We start from the raw sequence: 26,357 nt of genomic DNA on the forward strand, positions 1-26,357 counted from the left end.
TTTCTGTAATTTGAGAGGGAGTTATATGTATTTGAAAAATAATTTGTAAAAACTGATTTTTTTCACCTTACAGTGAAATAAAATGAAAAAAGTTTTCCACAAATGTTTCATAAAGTTTCATTACCATACTTCAAAAATATGTGTGAAAAATCTAAATAAAAGCAGGAACATTCTTTAAAATTACAGTTTTTTACATTATATGTGGATTTTTTTATATTTAATTTAATTTGGAGTTTTAATAAATATTCTATATTATATATATATATATATATATATATATATATATTTCTAAGGTATAGAAAAGCCAGGCACCATTTTATCTATTTTTTTTATATGCCATGACTATGAGGAAAATGTATTACAATATCAAGAAAACAATTATATGTATATGTATTCAATGTCAAGCTATCAAAGGTGTCTTATTTTGCACCTTTTGTGGGCATCAAAGTGAAATTATACAAATTGACCGAGCTACAGGGAGTTTACACTGTCATTTGCTTTTTTGATAGTCAGGCTTTAATCTAAGAGCACCTGGTCTGGGTGTGATACAGTCTGGCCTCTCAGAGAGGCACAGACCGTGAAATATTTCCATTTCCACAGCGTGTGAATTCCTCAGATATATTTTCAAGCCACATCTGGGCTCCGTAATCACTGATTTAGTAACAGATAATGTGTAAACGGTAGATTGAATTTCACACCTATGAGCCAATCCTTTCTTTATAAAGCATAGAGCTCAAATCCATTCCCTTGAGGTCCTTGAACATGCTCCTGGCAATCACAGAGCCTTTCTCTTTATTAAAAACCTATCACTGTGTTAATTTATCAAAGTGGATTTTTGGCTGTGTTAGACCCATCGATCAACATACACCACAAAGATACAGTCTTATATGCAACAATTCAACTATCATCTGCATAATATTTGCATATTTAATATACAGAAAAATTTCACTAAGTCAAGTCATCTGTAAAACCCTGTGTACTATATAAATCCCTGTGATTCATAATCAACTCTTTGAAGCGAATGAACAGTATGCCCTCTGGTTAGATGTCTCTCTCGTCTCCCATAGAGCACCGGGGTTACAAAGTTGTCTTTCGGGTCACCTGCTTGACATCTCTCTATGGTAAAGACACTTCGGTTTTCAGGACACCTTGAATGCTTTCAGTCTAAATATAAAAAATATGTGTGCTAGAGATAGTTTGGAGAAATTCTATAGTCTATAAATGTCCCAGATGAACATCCTCCCTTGAATAAAGTCCAAAAGCTATTTCTCAGAAGAATGAGCTTCTAGCCTTCTGGCAGTAACGGTCCTTTAGCAGAATAAACCAACTTGATCGCTTCTATTATCTAGTAAGAGAGGTGTTCCTTAGATAACGCTCTTTCCTTCTGCTGGATTGGTGAAACACACACAAAGCTGTTCGGGTTCTCTAAAGCTTTTTGTGTTTTATCTAAATACGCTTTCATTGGCCTCTGTGGACACCAATCCTGGTGTGATAACAGAAGGTAGAAGAAGGGAGACGGGGAGAATGCTATTTTCACCTTTACACAATCAGTTCCTACTTTCGGCACAAAGGTTTGATTTTGAGAAGATCACCTTTTAGAAATCCTGCAGGCATTTAAGGTTGATAGAAACATACCGTACAGTCTAGGCCATAAGTCAAAGTCAACTTTAGACAATGGAGGTCTTCGCTTAATGTTTAAATACAGTATTTTATTTAAGATGTATTTAAACACTTTGTATTCATGATGCTTTGTTTTATTAAAAATAATTTATGGGGGCTTGGCAAAAATTACCAAGAACATGTGCTACAAATACTATACTGTAAAAATTTTACGATTTGTCCAAGATGTACATAAAACGTCATATTTTGATTGTTTAATTGAATCTGAGGGATATATTGCACAAAAAGGCATCTGCACAGACAAACTTTTGACCCCGTTTATGGTTCAAACCTATATGTTTCTTTCATTAAAACCTGCATTACACGCTATTGCGGCCAAATGGACTTGGAAGGTGAAAAACCCTACTATTTATTGTGATTGCATGCAACAGTCGATCAGAAAAACCCCTTCGGGTCCACTGCCTGAACTAGACCCATGTGTTTTTTTCTCTGCCAACAGCTTCTGGCACAAACTTTAGACTCAAGGTGACTTGCCAGCAACATATCCACCGGATATCTAGAATGTCTGAATCCAATATCAAACATTCTCTTTGGCCATACCATAGGGACAGAAGCTATGTAGCCTCAAGCTTGGCCATCGGGTAACCGCCGGCCATTTGATGTCCCGTCGTGATGCCTCTGCTCAATGACAGCAGTGATGCAGGGTGGTATTCCCTGTTGCACCGGGCTATTGCTCTGTCCTGAAAGGGATGTTAAGGGATCAACTTGTGATATTACCAGTTTTTTTTCCCTTTGGACAGTCTTTGTCAGACGTGTCCCCCAAAGCTGCAGGGAAAGTGAGTCATCCTCTATTAAGATCATCTTGGCTGCTTCAGCAGCTAAAGGTCCTATTCCCTTGTAAGGAGTCTCTCCACATGTCCTGCAGGAAATTTTGTTCACTTTTGAAAGTTTGCTGAGAATGCAAATGACTGGTACTCTGAGCAGATACAATGCCAAGAAAGGCTGGAAAAAACGGTCACACCTGAGCAAAATATAATGCAAAAAGAAGTTGCCTAACATACATGTCCCATTTGGGAAATCCTAAAGTTTTAATTGTTTTTTAACAAGTTTACTTAAACAATGAATGCAATATAGCAATCAAACAAACCTTATCTAGAAGACATGAGCTCTGAAATAGTCTGACCTCATCATCTACTAAACAATTCAGTAAAGGAGATATTATGTGGTGTGACAGCGATGGTGCTTGTAGCAGTCTCAAGCCAGAAACCTCATAACATCCTAACAAGCTTCCATAACCTACTTTACAATATACCCACACCCACAAAATCTAGTTTCAGTTCTACAAGATCAGCATTTATATTTCATTAAGCACTGAGTCATGTGAGCTGGGACAGGTCTGTTTTTGTAATGTTTTTCTATATACATGACCACACTATAAATAAAAACATTAGGATTGTCTGATCACTTAAGTAAACAAATCGGTTGTATTTGCCTTCTTTTTTGTTTTGTGGATTGATTAGAAAGCATAACATGAAAGGTTTACAAACATTACTCTTGTGTTACCAACAGATGGCAGCATTCTACAGTGATGAAATGACGTCAATTCTTTTATCTGAATGACTTATGGACGTTTGCGTGATAAAATTAGCTGGTAGGTTTGCTAATGTCGACATTACTCTCCACATAAAACAAGTGCATTTTGCATTTCTCAGTAGGACTTTTCAGGACAACGTTTCTGCCTTTAAATCACGTGACCTAACGTGATAAACGTGATGAAGAGTAGAGCAAGTTCACTAAGTTAACCACCCAGAATTCTAGTGTATAGCGTTCCCAGATTCCATATCATACTTATTTGAAACTCTAAATAAGCTTTACAAACTTTCTGTTATTTCCCTATTTTCTTCTGTTTGTTGAACAACTGAGAGTGTAGAGCTTAAAAGCCATCTGAAACCAGTGTCACTTACAGTTGCCGTGGTAACATAATAGCTGCAAAAGGGTCATAGGAAGAGTCACCAAAAGGCCCACGCTCACCTAATAAAAGGGGACATCATGTCAGTCTGTATTAACACACACACATAAACGTCTTGTTGCAACTGTAGTTATCCTATGTTGACCCCCTTTAATATACACTACAGTGCCCTCCCCTAATATCGTCACCCTTGGAAAATATGAGCAAAGAAGGCTGTAAAAATAAATCTGCATTGTTTCTCCTTTTGATCTTTTATACAAACAAATCTACAAAATTCCAACATTTCTAGAAAAACAACTTTAAGTGGGGGAAATATCACGTTAGAATCTCTAATACACACTGGTCACAATTATTTGAACCTGTGTATTCAACACTTTCTGCAACCTGCACTTGCATGAAAAACAGCTCTGAGTCGTTTGTTTTATGTTTTATGATGTTTGAGAATATATGGAAAGTCATCCGAGTCCACCTGTTATGTCACTCATTTTCTATAGTTATTTTTTTATTTTGATGTTTATTTTGAACCAGTGTGCTAAAAGGATAACTTACCACGACCCATTACAATATTTCTAGCAGAGCAAGTAGGGTTTAGATTTTTTTTATTTTTTTGATATTTGATATAAAATGCCATGTATCTGAACAAGATGTCCAGGACCTCTGATATAAAAGTAGGTTCACAACAATAAAGATCTGGCGATATATTTAACTGTGGACATGAGGGACTTTTTATACCTGTGTGCACAAAACCTATCTTGTGTTATTGCTGCCAGAAAATATCTTTTTCATTTCGTATGGCCATTGAACCCAGTCCTGGTTGAAGTTCCAGTATGGCAGATTAATATGGAGGAGTTATTTTATTTATTATTATTAAATTCTTTTTGATCCCAAAATTCAACTGATTATTGCATTTTTTCCATCTGTGTGAGTCTTTGGCCACTAAAATTATTCTCCTGGCTGTGCATTAAAACAATATAGACACACATCCTGTTTCAAGCAGATTTTCAACATTTCTAGTCCATTAAAACTTTATGATCATTGCGCTGATGTTGGAAATTAGATTTCTTATTGTTTTAACTATTTCCTTAAAGCCATTTTGTGTAGCTTAACAATCTTTTGCTTCACATCAGAACTATATTCTTTGGTTTTATCCATTGTGATGAATAATTAAGGGGGGTTGGGCTTTACTTGTTACTAATATTTATTCTCCTGTGCAACAAGAAGTCATGACTGGACAACATCATGTTTCTTGTCACCTTGGTGTGCTAAGAAAATGTAAATATCAATGGGAATACACTTGGAGATATTATACTCATAAGAATTTCTAAGGGTGCCAATAATTGTGACCAGGGCATATTAGAGAACTTTTTACTCCGTAATGGTATACAGTATTTCCCCCACTTCAAATTGTTTTATTTCAATGAAATGTTGGAATATTGTAGATTTTATAAATAAAAGATCAAAATGAGCTGTCACAGTGAGCAAAGTTTTCATATGCCTCTTACAAATTAAATGAAACAGTGCAAATAAGAAAAAAATGAATTTCATGTATGTGGTAAAATCAGATGAAAGAATAAAAGCAACAGAAAGATATGGAAACATTGATAATGTGGTCACTCATTTTAATATCAATCTGGGCTCAGAATACTTCCTTTATCCCCCAACCCCTCACTTTCCCTGCTTTATATGTTTTAATTTCTTTAAAATGTCATCCTGCCTTGTTTTAGATTTAAAATAAATAATGAAGTTGATCATAGGCATCTAACCTTAAAAAAATATGTTACATTTCAACAAGGCCAGATTTATCAAAAGTTTCCAGATCAATCACTTGTAGACATGTTTTGCTTTAATGCCTAAAGGCAATATTCAATAACAATTGATTTTGAATGTGAGCGCTATACATGGCAACAGGCTGTATGCAAGAAAAGAGGGAAAGTACTGATTTAGAAAGCAGAAAAGCATTTGTTTATTATTATGTAAGCTTTGGTTTTCACGCAATGTCAGTCTATGCACACAGAGTAGAGCTGATGGTGCATGAGGCTTGTCTTTCCCCAACTGCTCCCTGCTCTTGCCTGATGCTGAGAGACAGTTGTGCAAAGCTTGTGAAAGCCAGGAGAAGGAGAGGGGTGATAGGTTATAAACCGGTGCCACGGACAGGGCTTTGGGGACTGTCAGATTCAATGCATTGTACTCTCATTCATAGCCCAGACTCAAGAAGAAATGTCTGCCAGGGTCCCGTGTGATGGATCTATTTGCAATTCATGTGGCCCCTAAGTTCAGTAAACTGTAAAACCATGTGCCCTATTGCAAACCTCCACTATGAACCATTTGAAATGTTTTTTGTCAGTTGATAAGATTCAAAATATAGCAGGTTCTTTCATGTACAGTATTTAGCTCCTATTCATGGGTAAGTAATTTGATCAGGAGCTGTATAGCCAACTTTAAATTGTGAATTCACCAACATTCTAAACATAACTTATTTAGTCATTATCGGACTGTATTAAGTTAATTTCAATTTAATTGAAAATTTAGAGGTGTTCTTTAAGGTGGGATAACGTGCTATGTGATGCATTCTGACTTCATTTCACTATTGAACGTGCTGGCTTCTCATGCTTAACATGGTCAACTTAAAAAACGAGTTGGATTTATGACGTAGTATTTCTGTGCTTGACACACTCCCCCAGCACTCTAACTTGTTTTTTATTAGTTTGGAAACAGGGATGTTATATAATCGGTGGATGTAATACTGGATTTGGAAATCATTTGAAACTGATAGATGGCGCCGTCCCAGTGCTAAAAGATGCCGGAAAGTGAACGGCACGCGGTAAGTCAAACTAAGTTAAATGTTTGTTCTTTGTTGTCAATCGGCGTGTACGTGCATAATGTAAAAAACACGAATGGATTAATGAAATTATGTGTTGTGTGCTCATGCTGTAGTTCCTTCCCACTGCCTGCCTCCAGCAGCTCCTGTTTTTCTGGAAATGATCGTGCTGCTGTATTTCTCTTTTATCAATTTGATCAAACTAAATATTCTTCGAAGATACGAAGTATGCAATACTTTATAGGTACAAAAGAGTAATATGTGATTGGCAGAAACTATGTGTGTAACCGATCTTTAACATAAGAGCATATTATTTAATGTGACATTGGGGAAAGTTGTCACATAGTTTCAGGTTATGTTTTTATATGTGGTGATTTTATACACTTTATTAGTTAGGCTTTTTGTTGCTATTTTACTGCTGTGTCATGAAATAATTTGTGTATGTTTTCATAATTGTTGTATTTTGATTTAACTGCAAAGGCGTTAAAGAAGTAGTTCATTTTCAAGATAAATTTTCATAATAATTTACTCACCCTCATGTCATCCAAGATGTTTATGTATTTGTTTCTTTTGTTGAAAAAGAAATTAAGGTTTTTGATGTCATGAACACGCATCACAGAACAGAGCGAGGCAAGCATTTGTGTTTATAAAGCATATACATTTTTATTTCTTTTGAAAAGGACCGATCGTTTTGCTAGATAAGAACCTTATTCATGGTCTGGTGTGTTTAAAGCCATTTGAAGCTGCACTGAAACTGTAATTTTGACCTTCAACCGTTAGGAGTCCATTGAAGGCCATATATGAAGAAAAATCCTGGAATGTTTTCATCAAAAACCTTAATTTCTTTTCGACTAAAGAAAAAAACTCATAAACATCTTGGATTACGTGGGGGTGAGTAAATTATCTCGAAAATGTATTTTGAAAATGAACTTCTCCTTTAAATAGCCTATATGATGCATTCAGGGAGTTATCCATCCATGTCCACTAACCTGCAGTAGGTTACCATTGTAAATAATTCCAAAAAGTTAACAAAATCTAAAACCACTTGTTATCACCCTGTACATCGATAAAATGATGATACAAAATATAACCCCACATTGCCAATAACATTGAATTTCAAGTGACACAAATATAAATGAATCCCAAAAGAGTTTAAATCAGTAACCGAATCTTATTTGGAACCATTAGGCACATTTTCAATTGATCTCAAAACACCAGAGATGTGTTTAAGTGGCAAACTTTTTAAAATCCTCCCTGGAAATAAAGAGACGTTTTCAAAATTATCAACATCAACAGATGTCCGCTGTGTCCAGCCGGTGTCTTCATGCATTGTTGAATTCTTGTAATGCAGGGATTATTCTTGGCTAAAATCCAGACCACAACAAACAAACAAATATCGGTAAGCGGTCTTTTTCAAATTAAAAGCCAAAGGGGCGAGAGTGTGATTGAGGCGAAGGAGACCGAGAGAAAGAGAGAGAGAGAGAGAGAGAGAGACAGAGCGATCGAGCGGGCGAAAGAGAGAAAAGGAGAGAGAGTTTCTTACCAGAGCGCATCGCTCGGATGCTGACAGACTAAAGTTTTGACGGCTTGCATCCATAAGGAGCCGTTCTCATCACAGGAATGATGCGGAATCAAAAACACTTTGGGATTCTATACCTTGGATTTTTTGTATGGACATCGTTTTGTATTAAATGTGAGTGCTTGCTTTTCTTTCTTAAGTGAAACTAACGTTACTCGTGTGAAACTACTTACGTTGATATCCTAAACTTGCTTAACTGTGTTCTTTGCTTGCATTCTTAAACCTAAACTATAATGTTAATAATGACTTATTAAAGAAGAAAGGGAGAAGGATCATTTTAGCTGCCTTACAAAAAGCATAAACCGATAAAAATACTGCACATTGTGCTTCATGCGCTGTAATGCGAGACTTGAGCATCATCTATACAATGAATGAAAAGCTTTTGTAAACCATTTACTGTCATTCAGAGTTGACTCATTGTATGTACGTGAATGTGCGTCAAGGGTTTGATCTCAATACTTTAATTTAACGCTTCGCGTAATAGCTGTTTATGCACGAGTAACGTCTGCTACCTGTAAGCGTTGATCGAAATAATACAAGTCAAATACTTTTAATACAGAAGGAAAAATGTGTTGGTGACTCCAGATGTGTAGCCGCATCCCCTGCCATTCATAAAAACAGTCACTTTCCTTTATTTTTGTCATACTTTTATAAAGCTTTCATAAAGCTTTTGTCTATAGTGTTCTGGACATTAGAACAATATTTCTGTCTTTTATTACCCCTATCAATTTACAGACGTCGGCATAACCGTTGGCAATGTGAGAGAGAGAGAAAAAAATTTGATGTCATGTTTTAGCATGTCAAATAGCTTCACGTGGAAATCTTGCTCAAGACATTAGCACACACGTGAAGAGACTGTGATGTAGTCCACTGAGTTTGTTCTAGATTGAGTGATTTCAGACATGTGTACAGTGTGAAATGTACTCATGATCATTCATTCTGAAGAGTTGTTTTCAAGCTGTATTACCCCACAAACACTGAGGAAATTCTAATGTTTTTGCCCTTGAGGTCTTCAGTATATTAATTTGAAATACTTATCTCGAAAAGCCGGTTGTAGATATTTTTCGTGTCTGAGTCTTGGTATTATGGTGCTCAAGGCAACAAGTGGACTGATTTTACAACAGATTATCGGTCCATTTCACATCATACATACAGTATTTTTCAACCCCTTTTAAATACATTTTTTGGCACTAGGGCCTACAGATTTCCTCTGCTGTATTTGCTACTTTAGACGGTGTATTTATTATACCAAATGTAAACCCTGTTGCTAGAGTCCAGGCATCAGAGAATATATCAGTCTAAGCATGAGTGTGGGAAAAATGTGACCATGGACTACAAAACGATTATCAGGCAAACATTTGTAATCGTCAAAAATACATAGTGTATCAAAATTATAATTGTTTCTTTTATTCCCAAAATATGATACAAGGTAAAGATCATGTTACATGAAGATATTTTGTTCATGTTATTGATATTCTTTATTTTTGTCAGCAAAAATTCAGCAAAATCGCTAACAAAATGGCGGGGAACTTCGCTTCCTGCTGTCCGCTCTTTGGGAATGGGCTAGTTGCACAAGCTAGTTGCGCCGGTGAGCTTTTCCAACGCCAGAGTCGGCTGACTAATTCCCGGACGTATAACACCATTGAGTTGTTTTGGCTTAACAAAGTGCACAGCAATGCAAAGAGGATCTGTCACATTGCTAATAAATACCTTTTACTTTTTTATCAAAAAAGATTATTTGCAGGCCAAAAATTATACTTTTCCCATACAGTGTTATACGACTGGATATTACCCACTTGAGTCTGTTATCTTTATAAAGCTTCGAATTTATGCTTTCGGATTCATCTACTCTCCACAAAGTAATTACAGCGGTAAGCGGATAGAGAGCTTATTTATTCAGCATTCAGGTGATTTAAAAATCAAATTTTGAATAATTACCCTCAAGACTGGTTACTATAGACAGGCAAAGCAACATGTTGCATTTATATAGGAGTTAATTGACATGTTTTTCACAGTTGTGTGTATACTGGCAATTTTACAACTGTTCTGAGCGTGCTGCATCCAGAAAGAGTTTAGACTGTTTAATAATCTGAGTTTTACAAGTAGCCTAAACAAAGACAGCTGCTGTATATCTGCAAAGTGATACTTGAGACCCTATTCGCATACAGATACACCATAGACTATCTGATACAAATTGCACACACAAAAATTATAATAGCATTTCTCCAACACACACATAAGAAGATTGTTTTTCTGCTGTTTAACAGGCTGCCTGTGTGAACGTGGCTATTCTTTTGTTGAAGGCGGTTACCAAGTACATCAGCTATCCTTGAGTAGATAGACACCTTGACAGCGTTACATTAGTTTTGAAAGCGCAGAATAAAAACTAAGAAACAAATTCCTTCGCTTACACTGAAATGGATGCCATTAGATGTCGCCTTTATGCGGCTCTAAGCATAAATAAGCAGTATTTTTGTCCATGCTTTATGCATGCAATAAAAACGCACACGCAATTTACTGTTCCAAACTGCAGTTTAATAGCTGTCTGCACTCCCGTCTTTAACCTTGACACAGAGCCCTAATACAGTACATACTGCATTCAGACATTTACATTAATCTTCCACGTTTTAGCATTTTTTACATTATGTTTTATATTTTTCTATTAACTGTCAATATATTAAATCATTCCATATATATTTGACAATATGGAATTGTAATATTTAGTATATAGCATTATATTTTCCAATATATTCCCACTTTTTGTTTCGTAAGGGAAAGTGAATGTATATTTAAATCATGGGTGAATGTGATTTTTCAAATTGCCAGAAACCCTGATAAAGGTTACAAGTACAGGCTTGCACAGAGATCTAGAAAATAAAATTAAAATTAAAAAATGGAATATATAAAGTGCAAACATTTGAATAGATGTGTCTAGACTTGGGTAGAAAAGGTTTCCGCAGTCTTGATAAAGTTGAAAATGAATAAAATAGTTAAGAAGAATAACCGTACCTCTTTTTGCTTGGACCTTAGTGCTTATCACTTGCTGACTGCAGATGTCTGGAGGGAACACAGATTGCAGAAATGAGTAGAGCAGAAGGGTGAAGATACAGTATCTATTCTGTATGGAAGCATTGGTGCCTTTATTAATGTGAGCAGTAACTGGCAGCCGCTGGAGTGAAACATATAGGTGTAACGTGTGCCCTCATGGGATCATTGAAGACCAAACGCTCCGCCACATTCTGAATCATTTGTAGAGAATTCATTGTGCATGCAGGAAGGCTGTCAGTATTCTCGAAATTTTAGGCTGAAGTATTTTACAGACGTGATTCAGAAATGAAAGGAGTGGTCAGTTAATCTGCATTTACCATGGACCGTTGGCTAAACGTCTGATGCTTAAGGAACACAATTCTGGAAACACTTCAGCACGTTCGAAGTTGTCATCTGATTGGTGGAATTTCACTTAATTTCCGGGAGACTTGTGTGTCTCGTTCTTTAACGGTCCCCCTTGAAACAACACAAAGCCGTATGATCTAAGAAGTAAGCTGTCGTGTTTCCACAACATTTCCACGCCTCTAAACATGACGCGCCACAAAACAAAACATGATTGGTTGCTTTACCTGTCAGTCATATGGCCTCTTGGGCTGGCCTTGGCCAAAGAAAGCGGTAAGAAGTTGCGAGACTTATCTGCATTAAGCTTTCAAAGAGTGCTGATTTTGCCTTATGGCAAGAGTTTTCACGAAGCCCAACATTTTTCTCAGGTGACAAAATTGTAGCTAACATAATGTGCACCTAGTTTCCAAGCAGACCGTGTGCGCAGTACTCCTCAGAAATTGCTTAAAGGCAACCAAGTAGCCAACATTTGTCACCAGCATTTATATATTTTATATGCATCAGGCAGTCAGTTTTTGGATCATGGTTCGTTTGTAGATGCCATCTAAAGATAGGACTTGTCTGGAGATGACAAGAGGTTGGATTACAGAGGGTCTCTGAATTGTTGTCTGTGTTCTCGCATCTCCTGGATGACCTGGATGGCATTGATCAACCTGACTGACAGATTAACAGATTTTATTGCTCTTGTTTGATGTTAAAGACTTTTATATTAATAAAATAGATTTTTGACCATTTAGGCTCTAGAGAACAGAAGCATGAGAATAGGGGATTAGTCACCTATCAAGTCAAAGGTCTTCCAAACACTCTCTTCTGCCCCTTTTTTGCCATTACTGAATGAATCAATTAGAAAAATGCACTTTGTTTAGCCTCCCCCCTCCTCCATTTCTTCTTTTCATCAGGGCAAGAGCAATGTGATAGCCATTCAGCTTTGAAAGCCAGAGGTTCATCACTAATCTGGACTATAACACAATCCTACAGAGAGTGAACTGACCCATTTATTCCACAGGGATTTTCTCCTTTCCTCTGTTTTCCTCCCTCTCTCTTTCCGGCACACACGAGGTGAAACAAGATGTATTAGACCAGATGATTTGATGTATGTGTCAAAGAATATCTTGTTCCTGATCAAGCTTCCATATAAAATGATTTGCGCTTTAACCACACTACAGAAGGAGGGTAATAAAATGGGTCATTTTTCACATCGCAAGTTTGCCAGAAGATTACACAGAATTTAAAGCATTTCTGATTCCAATCTGAGCTTTGAGCCTTAACTTGTGCTGCCATAATCATACTTAGATGGACATAAATCCCCATACAAGGCTTGGACTGCAAGTGAGCAAACAAAACCGCACACACACATATAAACATACATGCCAACAAAGAACATCTGCCTCCATTCCTTTCCAACAGAAGATGTTATCTGAAAAAAAGAGAATTCCTTCTGTCTGTCAATTTTTTTTTTCTTTTCCTCTTAAAATATCCATCTTAACGCCTATTCTTCTTATTTCTGACTCATGTATTCTTTCTTTATTTCTTTATTTCTTTCTTGTATCTTTGCAATTCTTTGGAATATTGACACAAAACTTTGTATAAAACATCGTACAACATGTTGTTTTCAAAAAATCATGATCAGACATATTTCCCTTTGTGGCCCTGACCCCGTAAATGCTGCTTGCATCTATATTCTAGTATTATGTTTATTTATAAGTGTACTCTTATTTATTATTTATTCATGTTATTTTTTCATACATTATACATTAACAAACATTAATTTCTACATCTTAAAAGTGTACAAACATGTTGTAGAAACATAGCTGCATATCGCTGCTGTCCTTCTGAAACCTTGTATCTCCATTGTGATTTTTATTTATTGCCATAAATCATCAATATTAGTTACTCTTTGTTTTTCACTGGTTTTTGCAAATGTCTAACCTCTAAAATGTTTTAAAATTGCTGGTCAACATTGACAACTCAGTTATTAATCATTTTAATTTGACATTTGAGGCGACAATATGTTTTGTTTATTCTAATTAATTTATTTCATTGCCCTTTCTACAAATAAATAATTTGACATTACATAAAGTTTTACCATTTAATAACATTCTTTAACAAGATAAGAAGCCTATGGGTTAGAGAACCACTTCTCTAAAATCTTTCCCCATATCTGTCCACCCTTCGCATCTAAACCTGTCACAAAGCTTCCATTGAGCTCTTTGGGCTTATTATGTTACAGCATTTGCATGAACTTCAATAAATCACCCATCACACCGGTACTGTCAGTTTCAAACTCTCTGTAAGTTTGCTGACCTCATGCCCACCCATCTCCCACAGGACTGTTCCTGATAGGTCTTTAACACATCTCAGTGTGGAGAGCTTGTTTTACATACTTTTTCTGATCTGTTATTATATGTAGTGACTCTCTGCTCCACATTTTGATTCACAGCTCCTGTTTGTTCAGCTTTTGACACCTCGGCTGTTTTACTTATCCACTTTCTTGGTGATTTGTGTTTCGTTTGCTTTGTTTTGACATATGGAGAGGAAATGTTATTAATGGTCTTTTGTTTATGTTTTCAACCAATACGATTCTTGTATCATGAAGTTATAAAATCACTCACAGCACAAACAAAGTAAATCAGAGTGTGCCTCACAGTGTGAGAAGGGTTTTTAATAAGTAATGAAATTTAATGAAGATGATTTGTTGGCTATTTTGTATTCTACACATATGACTGGAATGGTTTTGGTTTGAAACATTAGACGTTAGACTGTTTGCTACATACCTGAACTTGAACTATGTATTCAAATCACATCCACCAGGTGCTGCATCTTCCCCGGGGCTGAAGCCCTGTTTACACATGGTGTTAAGATCTCTGTCTCTGGTGATCCAATCACAGGTGGTTGGGTGAGATAGATCAATGTTTACACCTGGTGAGGACACTTATCAAAGGTGACCAATGTCTCAAATGTCACCTGACATTTGGATTTCGAGAGAAGGATCTCTGATTTCATAATTATTTGTATTTGTAGTGCATGTTTGTTTGGTGATAAGTCTCTTGCTTTAATGTTCAGCATGTTGCGTTTCAAGTCTAGAATAGCATAAAAAAAATGTATCATGTGGTAGTGTTGCAGGAAAGACCAGTACTAGAAAAGTACGGTGATAACATTCTGTTAAAACGATTCTCATTTATTTGGGACCGGTTCTTAAAGATGTGAGCGTTTCAGAGGGCTCTCTTCTGTCAGTGCACGTGTACAATTTTCTTCCTTGTATTTGCACAGCAGATTTCGGGGTGAGGATGAAATGAAATCGTCTCGGGTTACTTGGCTGTAACCCTGTTCCCTGAAAAAGCGGGAACGAGATGCTGCATTTCAAACGCTATGGGGGAACAGTCTTTGTTCGACCGGTTGTGAAGCACGTGTGTCAAACACGGCAAAAATTATTTTGGCTTTATATAACCTCGGCAGGTGACGTTGCTAATTACACCTGCACCTGCCGGTTATAAATACGCGTGAATGCGGACGCGTCATCAGGTTCCAACTTTGTCTGAAAGGACGTCCGGGCACGCCTACAGTGCGGCATTGAGGCGCAGCATCTCGATGCTGTAACAGGGTTACAGCAAAGTAACCCGAGACGTTCCCTATCAAAAGCTACACTCGATGCTGTGTTTCAAACGCTATGGGAACGAGAATACCAACGCAGCAGCACTGGAAGTGTCTGGACCCCCCAGGATGTGTGACGTGTTTGCACAATCCGAGAGGAGGTCTCAGATACGACTCTGGGATGTAGACTCCAGGACACGTGATCCAGGCATGGACATCCAGACTATAAAATCTAACAAATGTGTGCGGAGAGGACCAGCCCGCCGCATCACACACTTGCTGCAAGGGGACACCTCTTTCTAAGGCCATAGAAGATGAAACCCCCTTTGTGGAATGAGCTCTGACTCCTAGAGGTGAAGCTTGACCGCGCGCCTCATAGGATAGAGCAATAGCATCCCACACCCAATGTAATATTGTTTGCTTGGTTGCAGCCGCCCCTTTGTTGTGGCCCCCATAGCATATAAAAAGTTGCTCTGACTTACACCACTAGCTAGTGCGGTGTACGTAAGTCTGAAGAGCACGTACTGGACAAAGTAGGTGTAATCGTTCCTGCTCCGACGTCGTGAACGGCGGAGGGCAAAAGACCTCAAGAATAACCGGATGCACGGTGGAGAACGGAACTTTAGGTAAATAACTAGGGTGAGGATGCAGAATAGCTTTGACCATCCCAGGGGCAAAATTTAAACAGGACGGCGAGGTTGAAAGCGCCTGCAAATCTCTGATTCTCTTAAGAGAGGTGATTGCCATTAGAAAAACCCTTTTAAAGGTCAGAAGCCTGAAAGGCGCTGACTCCAAAGGTTCGAAGGGGGCGCTAACTAGACCCTCGAGCACTGTCGTTAAGTCCCATGGAAGGACTGTCCCTCTAGAAGGAGGCATGAGCCGCCTCGCTCCGCAAATAAAGCGGGTGACTAAAGGGTGTTTACCACAGAAACCCCCTCAATCAGGGCGTGGCAGGCCGACATGGCGGCCACATAAACCTTGAGTACCGGGGCTTGTCCCGGAGGACAGTTTATCTTCGAGAAACTCCAACACTGAAATGATCTGGCAGTAATTGGGTCTGCATGGTTTGCCAATCACCATTTGTCAACATCGCTCCATGTTGGGGCGTAGCTCCTTCTAGTGGAGGAAGGCCTAGCATTTAGAATAGTCTCTACTACATCAGGCTGAAGCTCGACATCTCTCAGCTGGTGCCCTTCAGGGGCCAGCCATGGAGGGTCCAGAGCTCAGGATGGGGATCAAACACTGTCCCCTTCGCCTGAGACAATACGTCTCTCCTGAATACGTCTCGCCCATGGCGAGTCATCAAGGAGGGATACTAGGTCTGAGAACCAGATTCTGGTTTGCCAACGGGGAGCCATCAATAAGAGGTGCGAGCCCTGTTGACAGACCTTTGCCAGGACTCCAGGGAGTAGAGCTATCGGAGGAAATGCGTAAAGACGCAGTCTGGGCAACGTATTGGCCATCGCGTCCAGACCCAGGGGAGCTGGATGAGTCATAGAAGTAGAGGGAACTGTGTTCCGTCTCCTGCATATTAAAGAGTTCCATATCCGCTTCATAAAATCTTTCCGGGTTTGTTTGACTATTTCGGGGTGGAGTTTCCATTCCCCGTTTGTCACAGCTTGTCTGGTCAGCAAGTCTGCTCCCTCATTCCTATGCCCCAGGATGTGAATCGTTCTGAGGGACAAGAATTTGCCCTCTTCCCAGGGGAGGATTTGCGGGCCAAGTTTGTTCAGGTGGCGCAACCGCAGCCTGCCCTGTTGATTTATGTACGAGACTACTGAAGGGTTGTCCCCCCCGCACTAGGACATGGTAGCCTCGTAACTACCGGAGGAAGTATTTCAGGGCCAGAAATACAGCCATCATTTCGAGGCAATTGATGTGCCAATCGAGAAGATGACTTCTCCAGATCCCTTGGGCTGGACAGTCATTTAAGACCGCACCCCAACCCATAAGGGATGCGTCTGTCGTTAGCACCTTGCGACGACAACACGGACCGAGAGTGGGACCTAAAGTCAGAAACCGAGGTCTGTACCACATAGTAAGGGTGAGAAGCCCCTGGCGCATCACCCTTGTCTGCCTCTGGGGGTTGGCCCTTGAATAAAACCCCCTGGCTTTGAGCCACAACTGAAACGGTCTCTTGTGCAGGCATCCCAGATCTATCACCATGGAAGCCGCCGCCATGAGACCTAAAACTCTTTGAAAGTGATGAGTAGCTTTCTGGCCTAGCCTGATGCTTCTCGGGGTGCTCAGGATGGATTCAACACGTGCAGGAGACAGTTTTGCCTGCATCGCGGTCAAGTCCCATATTATCCCTAAATACATTGTATTTTACGTAGGGGAGAGAACGCTCTTTTTGGCGTTGAGTCTTAACCCGAGAGTTTTGAGATGAGATAGGACGACATCCTGATGTCGAAGCGCTAACTCGCAAGACTGAGCTAAAATTCAGCCAGTCGTCTATGTAATTCAAATGCGGAAGCCCTGGAGTTGCAGGGTGCATTTTCTGTATGTGCGGGGTGACAAGGCAAGGCCGAATGGAAGAACCCGATATTGGTAAGCTTCGCCCCCGAAAGCGAACCTCAGGAATTTCCTGTGTTGTGGCAGGATCTCTTTATGAAAGTATGCATCTTTCAGATTGTTCTTCACGAACCAGTCGTGGGACTGAATGTAAGACATAATCATCTTGATTGTCAACATTTTGAACATGTGCGTCTTCGGACGCAATCCCCCATCCCTTTTTGGGAACTAAAATATACCAGCTTTAGTAGTCTAATTCTGTCTAGTAGGGGAACACATTCTGTGGCCCCTTAAACCAGCAGAGCTTGTAATTCTTGTGCCAACAGATTTGTTCGCTCCGGTTGCATGGACGTGAAGACCACGCCGTTCATGGAGGGCGATATGCAAATTTTATCCTGAAACCCTGGTATACAGTTCTTTCAACCCATGGAGAGATACCTGGCAGTGGTTTCCACGCTGCCAGCTTTTCTCTGAAAGGGGTATCAATTCTGGCACTTCTCATTGGGGGGGATGCCAGATGTATGGCGGCCTGAGATATGGCAGGAGACAACCAAACATCTAGCATTCTTTTTGAGCCCGCTGATCCCCGAAACGCCTGGTGGCGGCGAAGATTGCAAAGCGGCCCTTTGACGGTGCCGAAGGGGAGCCTCCAATTACTCTTGGAATTTTAAGAACCCCTCCTCGGGGGGGGCCACCCCCAGAGTCCCGGGCACACATCTTAGGATCTCTCAGAAGAGATGAGGCACCTCAGGTCCGACCCTCCCGAGGTGGCCTGAGGGGCACGGTGGGCTGCTCCCCTGCCTCTGGGAGGGGGGGCGCGACTCGCCACACTCTGCCGGAGGACCTCATGCCTCAGGTAGACTGGACCCACCCGAGACTGTGTGCCTGGTTGGGACTGGGGAACTGGTCCGGAGTGGGTGGCAGACACTCCAGACACTTGGGCACTGCGGGGTAGATATTTGACAAATCCCTCCTCGTGCCGTCTCGCTTCCCGGAACCCGGTGACTACGGTATTAACCGCACCACCAAACAGTCCGGAAGGCGAGATCGGGGCATCAAGGAGGAAGGCTCTTTCCCTGTCCCTGATGCCCTCTGAAAATGCTGTTTCGTCAATCAACCCGCCAGTGCTGACATCATACAGTAGGTCAGCCTGGTACGCCTGCAAAACCGTCCCTTGGTGTGCAAGGCAGCACCAGCCTGACCCGCTGCCTGAAAAGCCTTTCCCACCAGCGCAGATGTGACTCTGCAAAGCTTGGTGGGAAGAGAAGGCTTTTCCAGGGACGACGATGTCCCAGGGGAGAGATAGCTAGCCAGCGTCTCTTCCACCCTGGGCATCGCAGTGAATCCCCGTGTCCCTGCGCCAACGACGGTCGAATAAATCAACGTTGATGGCACGAAAACACGGAATGAGGTTTCTGCCATGAGCGAGACAGCTCGCCGTGGAGATCCTCAAAGAATGAGAGAGCCCGATTTTGGGGCTCATCCCTCCAGCCACCCGGCAGATATCTGTCGTTGAGCTTTGAACTCTTGGGAGCCTCTTGTTCCCGCGGCCAGTCGAGCTTTAACCTGTCGACTGCCTTGGTTACCGCCCCGAGTAGATCCTCAACCGCTTTAATATCGCGAGAGGAATGCCCCGAGGCGGAGCTATCTAACCCCGCAGAAACAAGGGAAACCTCGTCCTCCGCCGGCTCAGAAGAAGTGCCGGGGAAAGCTTCAGAAGCGGACGCGAGGACGCCGCAGTTCGCCGAATGCACGAGAGAAGCGGACGTATCCGTCTCCCGTGCCTCAGCAAAAACAAACCGCGAACCACAGGGTGAGGAAGAGGTGCTTCGGTCTCGTTTAAAAAAGGCGAGCCGAACACGCAGAACTCTGAATTCAATTACATCACAGAGTTCACACTCTCCCCCAAGTCCCTGGGCGGCATGGTCAACCCCCAAGCATTCAAAGCAAAATTCATGCTTATCGAAATCGGAGAGGATCCTCTCACAGGGAGGAACACATCTTCGATCCGAGTCAGTCATGGTTTAATTTTCCTTATTTTTACACTAGGCTAAGTAACTCCGAGAGTGCTTGGTCACTAGTGTAAGAATCTATTAAAGATTTTGAAAACAACAAAGAGGGAGACTTCTCCCTCACAACACACGCACACACAAAGCGGTCCTTGAAGACAAAAGAACCTGATGACGCGTCCGCATTCGAGCATATTTATAACCGGCAGGTGCAGGTGTAATTAGCAACGTCACCTGCCAAGGTTATATAAAGCCAAAATAATTTTTGCCATGTTTGACACACGTGCTTCACAACCGGTCGAACAAAGACTTTTCTCCCATAGCGTTTGAAACGCAGCATCGAGTGTAGCTTTTGATAGGGAACATGGTGGCAAACACAAGTGCCTTTTTAAAAGTGACAGGTAGCGTATGTGAATGATAACAATAGCCTGAATTATGCTTTATGCTTTATTTTGTGACAGGTACTTGATAAGGTTTTAAAACTAGGTTCCATTTCTAAACATTAGGTATCTAACATGAAGTAACAATGGGTAATACTTCTACAGCATTTATTGATTTATCTAAATGGTTCATTTCAACCGATTTAATTAATATTTAAATCCATTTAAATTTTATTAGTTGTCTTTGTTAACCTTTTGAATCAATAAACTAATATGAATAAACGACTAGAACTGTATAAGGTAACAAACAAATTGATAAATGGAGTAAAAAAAAAATATTGTTGTGTCAGGATGTATAGAGCTAGTATTTATGTAGATTGTTTTAAGTATAAAAAGTTTATTTTCTTGTTTCACTTTAGCAGACAGCAAACACTTAGACAGGTACACGTGTAGGACTGTATCATAGATTGATACCTGACACTCTTATAGGCTTGTGTGGTGACATGTTATATTTAAATAAGGGGGAGGTCATATTCAAAAAGCAAGGCAGGAACACACTGGAGTTGTAAGTGTTTACAGAGTTTATAAAAAATAATTTTCATAATTTATTATTTAATGATCTTTTTGCATTGTATCGATTTAGTATTGGTTTCGAAATACTAGATATTTTATCGAAGTCAAAATGTGCACGTGCGCAGAGGATCAAGACTCAAACCTCATGGTTCGCTACTGACTCAAATCCAATTTAATAAAGAATTATCAGTGATTTTAGTAATTAGGTGCATTTTACTGGGTAGTCTATATACAGTTTATGTGTGATCAATAATTTTGTGTCATCATTGTTACCAACTTGGATACTTGATCCCGCTAGATTTAGTGACTTTACAGACTGCTTTTACAACTTATTGTTCAAAAAGCGACTAGAGACAAATCTAGCTTCTTTCTAAATAAGCTTTGGCGACTCAGCCAAAAATTATGCTTCACTTCTACTGCCCCACGAGAGCGAGTTTTTGCTTTTTGTGTGTACTCTGTGCCGGGGAGAAGCAGGACATTCAGGTCAGACCGCGTTGATGCACAATGAGTTGCGCATGTACAAAAAGTGTTTCCAAGAACTAATCACTTATTGACCTTGTTTGATCATTTATGATTTAAAACGCGATGCCTGAATGGAAGTTTTATGTGGTCGACTTCACTCACTATTACATAGATTTTGTTGTCTGCAACAGAAACAGAAAAATAAGTAATTAAGAACATATTTATTGTAAATAAATGTCAGATACAACGTGATGATGTCACTGATATGCACATTAGCGTGTGGTGTCATCTGGCGACATTTAGCGACTTTTCGGGGACGCTTTAGCTACTTTCCATTAAAAATTGTTGGTAACACTGTGTGTCATACTGTATGTTGATGTTATGCTGAACAATTCAGCCTGATCTCATAAAAAATGTGTAACTATTGTAGTGGCTTCATGTAGAAATTCATATGAAGTGAATCGTATACAATTTTATAATATTGAAAAAGCTATATTGCAGCCCCTTCCTTACTCTCGCCCCTAACCATAACATCCTATTAAAATGTATGAATGAGATCGTATCAAATTCATAGGTAGAAGCCACTTAGTGGCTGAATAGTTTGCATTATACACAATGAATCGCATTAAAAAATGTGTTAATATCTTATTTTATTCCATGATGGGAGGCACGTTTCGGCTAATGCCTTCTTCAGTGTGTTTAGCCATTTGGTTGTCACATCCACATTTCAAATGTGATGACATCGAGACACATAACTAAGGTAAGTATGGTATGTGATTCTATAATCGTTCATGCCCAAACATAGAGGATACCTACTCGACGAACCAGTGAAACCTCAGACCTCCTTTCCTCTATTCATATTCTTGACTGCTTCCCCCTGCATAAGACGTGGGAACTGTATCAAATTTCTGAAATTGTGGGATTATAACAACTAGTCCTATTAAACAAATCATTGTCCACACCCATGTAGCCCTATTGTTTAACACTTATCAGTATAATCCATTAACAACTTAAATGTCATGAATTTAAATTCAGATCTTTATTAATCACTACACATCACCAACACACAACCAACCAATCTAAAACCTGAACTAAAATCCAAAAAAACTAAAACACAGTCACAAAAAAATTCATCACTGTAAAAGATATAAATATCACTACAACAACACCACAAACCTTAGCATAAACAAATGCCATTTATGTATTACAGAAAATATCAACAATTAAATACAAATAAATATATAAAAAAGGTCATTGATTTAGAACATCGGAAATACATCGTCATAAAAAATCGACCCACTTCACATAACAAATCTAAATCTTTATGAAAACATTTCATCCAATACCATTATTGACGAACCGTTAATGGAAAACCGTAAGATCTAGTTCTTCATTCATTCTGGTAGGAGTTCAAGAATTTAGTTTATGAAGCCAAAATGCTTCTCGTTTCAATAACTCTATGTTTATTTTGCGACCTCTACCTGCCCCTATAACTTCTTCTATACCTTTACATTTCAATTGTTTAATACCATGTCCCATCTTGTTGAAATGTCTAGCCACTGGAGAAGTTATATCTTGTCGTCTAATGTCGGATTTATGTTCACTAATTATCAATTTTAATGGACGCAGTGATTTACCAATATATATATATATATTTTTTGGCAAGGACAGTTCAACATATAAATGACATTTCGGGTTGTACAGGTGGTACTAGACCAGATTTGAAAGCATTTGTTGGTTATTGGACACATCAATTGTTTGCATTTTACCAGATTCTGACATGCCGCACATTGTCTGCATGGAAATCATCCCTGGATGATTAACTGATAAATTTGCGATCTCTTAAATGTAAAAAGTGGATTATACTGAAATGTATTATTTAAAGATTCATCGGATGATAGTATATACCACTTGTGTATGATTGACTTAATTGAATTACTGTGTTCATTGTATGTCAATGTAAAGTTTACGCAATACTGACTCTGTTTTTGAATGGGTTTCTGTTCAAATCTATCCAAGAAATAATTTCTATGCAGCCGATTAATTTTATTTAATGCGTTGTGTAGCCAACTTTCTGGGTATCCTTTAAGTCGAAATCATTGAAAAATCAATTTAGTTTGTAATTCGAATTCCTTCAATGTACTAAAATTACGTTTCAATCTACATAATAGACTGTATGGAAGACTTCGTTTTAGAGAAACTGGATGATAACTATCTATTACTAGTAGGGTTTTTATCTATAGGGTTTCGAAATACTGTTGTTTTAAATTAATTGTCCCAGTTTAATAAAAACAAACAAAGTCTACAATACAAAAGATGGTTTTATGTCCAGTTGATAGTATGTTTTATTTTTCAATAGTAAGAAGCATATGAATTGTTGAGTCTAAAATGTCTCAAATAAATACACATACTCACCATTGTGATATATGAAACCACCAGAAATCCATCACTTGTTGAAGCAGCATTTAATTTAATGTCGTATGGAAGTGAAAAAGGGAAACTGATTTGTTGCCTGATTGATAGAATCAGTCATCGACTCACAATAGAGACCTTGTTAAGAGTGACAGTCTTTATCATCATGGGCTCTAATCCTTTAGAGCCAAAGTGTTAAATCCTCTGTTGCTTTCTCTATTATTGTGCTCCGTGCTGTGATGGGCTTGTGTTTGTATGTGTGAGAGAGAGAGAGAGAGAGAGATAGAAACGCTATTTCCGATCTTTTAGAAAGTAAACTTTCACAGCAATTTTCAAACAGGCTCATCAGCTTGAGCATTCACCCGTTTTGGATGCCATGTCACGTATCCTGCTGTCATTCCTTGTTTAAACGTGTGAGCTTATTTAGATCAGTTCATATAGTCCCATCTGTTGCATCCATCGAAATGCATGCAATGCAACACCAGGTGCATAGGTGTGGTTATGACACTGCAGTTTTATATATCAGTTTCAGCCTAAACAGTAGCATCATGAAAGTGACATACTGGGAGGTCATTTGATGAAGTTCTTTAAAGAAGGTTGGTGAGGAACATTGAGGAATGTACATACTGCTGGTTCAAATCACAAAATAAGCCTGACAGGTGTTAATGATTGATCGGACTTTCAGGATTTATTAGAATTGAAATTACTCTTTTCGTTGAATTATTACAAATATTTTGGTGCCAGTATTTTGCTTATGTTGGCATGTGAAAAGAGGCACCAGAGTAATACATGAAACATATTAATAGTAATTGTCAAAAAGTACCCCAACATACAGTCTGTTATCAATTTTAGGAGTTATTATCCGCTGATAACACATCTCAAAATGTTGTATGTTCACAAAGCTGAGTAATATGCCCTTTTAATGTAGTAAAATTAATAATGTAAACAATGATACATTTTCATAAGAGCCATAAAAGTAAACCTAAACAAAGCCACCAAACCTAACAATAATACTTTACAAAGCTAATATATACACAGGCAAAACATAAAAATGGAGCCGGAGAAAAAAGCTTTATCCAGAATTATTCTAGATCTGAGAATGTGCATGTTCCAAATGCCCAAACAGAATGAGTGGACAAACAAGCAGTGCTGCTAGAGCGATAAAACAAACACTGACAGCCTGCCACTTTCATGCCACAGAGTGAGCGAGAAAATAAAGCAGGAGATGAAGTGGATCTAGGCGAACGGTCACACTAAGCACACCACAAAATACCTCAAGATTCACCCGTAGCAAGGAAATAGATATCCACAAAAACGTCCTCATGCATCTGAGCCAAAAGTTGTAAAGTCCAATATCTTGAATGCAAATACAAATAGTACACTTATAAGTATTCGTGTAGATACTACTTGCCACAAAAAATATCATTATAAATATACTAGAACTTAATAAACATAGAACTTATTCTTAGGTATTCTTATTTTTGTAAGGGTAGACACACAAATACAGAACAAACGCTTCTCTTAATTGATTCATTTTCTCATACACATAAAGAACCAGGAACGTGTGAATGACTCCTCTCTGTTGGAATGTTCAGTATGTTTGTTACTTTGATTTGTGTAGGAAAATCTACGTATATAACAATAATACATTTAACTAAAAGCCATCTAAACTTTGACACTCCAATAAAATGAAATGATCCATTGAATGATCCTCGAATGCCTTTATTATGTAATTCATTCATTTGTTTACATTTTCTTTTTCCATCTCTTCATTTCATTGCTTTCGTACATTCGAGTAAACATCATTTGTACACATCAGGGGGTCCAAGTCCCTATTTGGCCGTGTTTCAGTTAGGAATATTTTAAAAGTTGAAACCCATAGCTTTACATCAATATTCTTAACTCATCTCAGACTGTCCCCTCTGTGTGTTATTAGGACAACAGCAGTGCTAGTTAGTGATGTTCTGTCAGAGCCCATGGCAATAAAATCAGACTGAAATAAATTATTTAACCACAAACCATCTGTCTTCCATGCATTGGATGATAATTGTAAGCTTTCTTTCTTTCATTCTTTCTTTCTCTGCAGATTCATTACAGGGTGAATATCAGAGAAAGTTGTATAAGGAATTGTTGGAGAATTACAACAGATTGGAAAGGCCTGTGCTGAATGACTCTGCACCTATTGTGGTGGAACTGGGGCTCACACTACTTCAGATTATAGATGTGGTAAGTATCTTCTACATATTTGCTTTGTTGCATACCATATATGACACGTCCTCTGCTAGTTTCCTTTTTTTCAGTTTGTCATACGCAGTTTAATCTTCATAATCTTATTCATGACAGATTTTAGTTTGACTGGAAATAAATAACAAACACTTACATATTATGTATGATACTGAAGTTGATCTTCTTTTACAATAAACTGAACACGGGGAAGTCAAAACTGCTTTCATAAAGAGGCAAAACTTGGTTCTGGTGTCACCGGGTGGCTTGATTGCTGGCCATAACGAGCGGCAGCTGAAGTGAATTAAGCTGCGCTTCATTGAAGCACGCGCTCAGGACAAGGGTGTATAAAAGAGTGGTGTTCTGGGCAAGCAAGGCAGTGGTGTATCTGGGCTGGTGTGTGTCTTGACGGCGGCGTAACAGGAGAGAGCGGAAGGTTGGATGTCTGATCGGTGTTCTATTGGGAAAAGATTACACAGCAGAGGAGAAGGTCGCTGATGTGTTCACGTCAATCTTCTGCAGTCGCCATCCTTGGAGTCATTCACCCTACAGCAAGAGGAGAAACAGGTCGACTAATCACTGTGGAGATGAAGTGAGTTTGCAGTGTCTGAGAGAGTGAAATGCACACGCGTGAGGATTTCTAAGAGTGATTTATTCACGAGTGTGGTGAGGTCTAACGACTGTGTTTCTTCAGAAACTGAGATGAATGACAATTGATGTCTGCATATGAAGATCCCCTTGAATTGATCTGTCTAAAGCTGTGTTCAGGTTTTCCTTTGTGCCCGGAGTGGCGACGGACTCAAGCCGAGCTTGAATA

General features: G+C 39.1%; 1 protein-coding gene across 1 annotated transcript in view; it reads left to right on the forward strand.

Moving 5' to 3' along the window:
* The first annotated feature begins 7,962 nt into the window (after positions 1–7,962).
* chrna8 (cholinergic receptor, nicotinic, alpha 8) overlaps positions 7,963–26,357 on the forward strand; it is a 69,790-nt gene continuing 51,395 nt past the window's right edge. Inside the window, exons 1-2 of the mRNA XM_056763578.1 lie at positions 7,963–8,100; positions 25,404–25,543. Of these exons, the coding sequence (XP_056619556.1) occupies positions 8,028–8,100; positions 25,404–25,543 (213 nt within the window). The 5' untranslated portion in view covers positions 7,963–8,027. The remainder of the gene's footprint in view (positions 8,101–25,403; positions 25,544–26,357) is intronic.

Source organism: Triplophysa dalaica, chromosome 2, assembly GCF_015846415.1.
Source record: "Triplophysa dalaica isolate WHDGS20190420 chromosome 2, ASM1584641v1, whole genome shotgun sequence".
Lineage (NCBI taxonomy): Eukaryota > Metazoa > Chordata > Actinopteri > Cypriniformes > Nemacheilidae > Triplophysa > Triplophysa dalaica.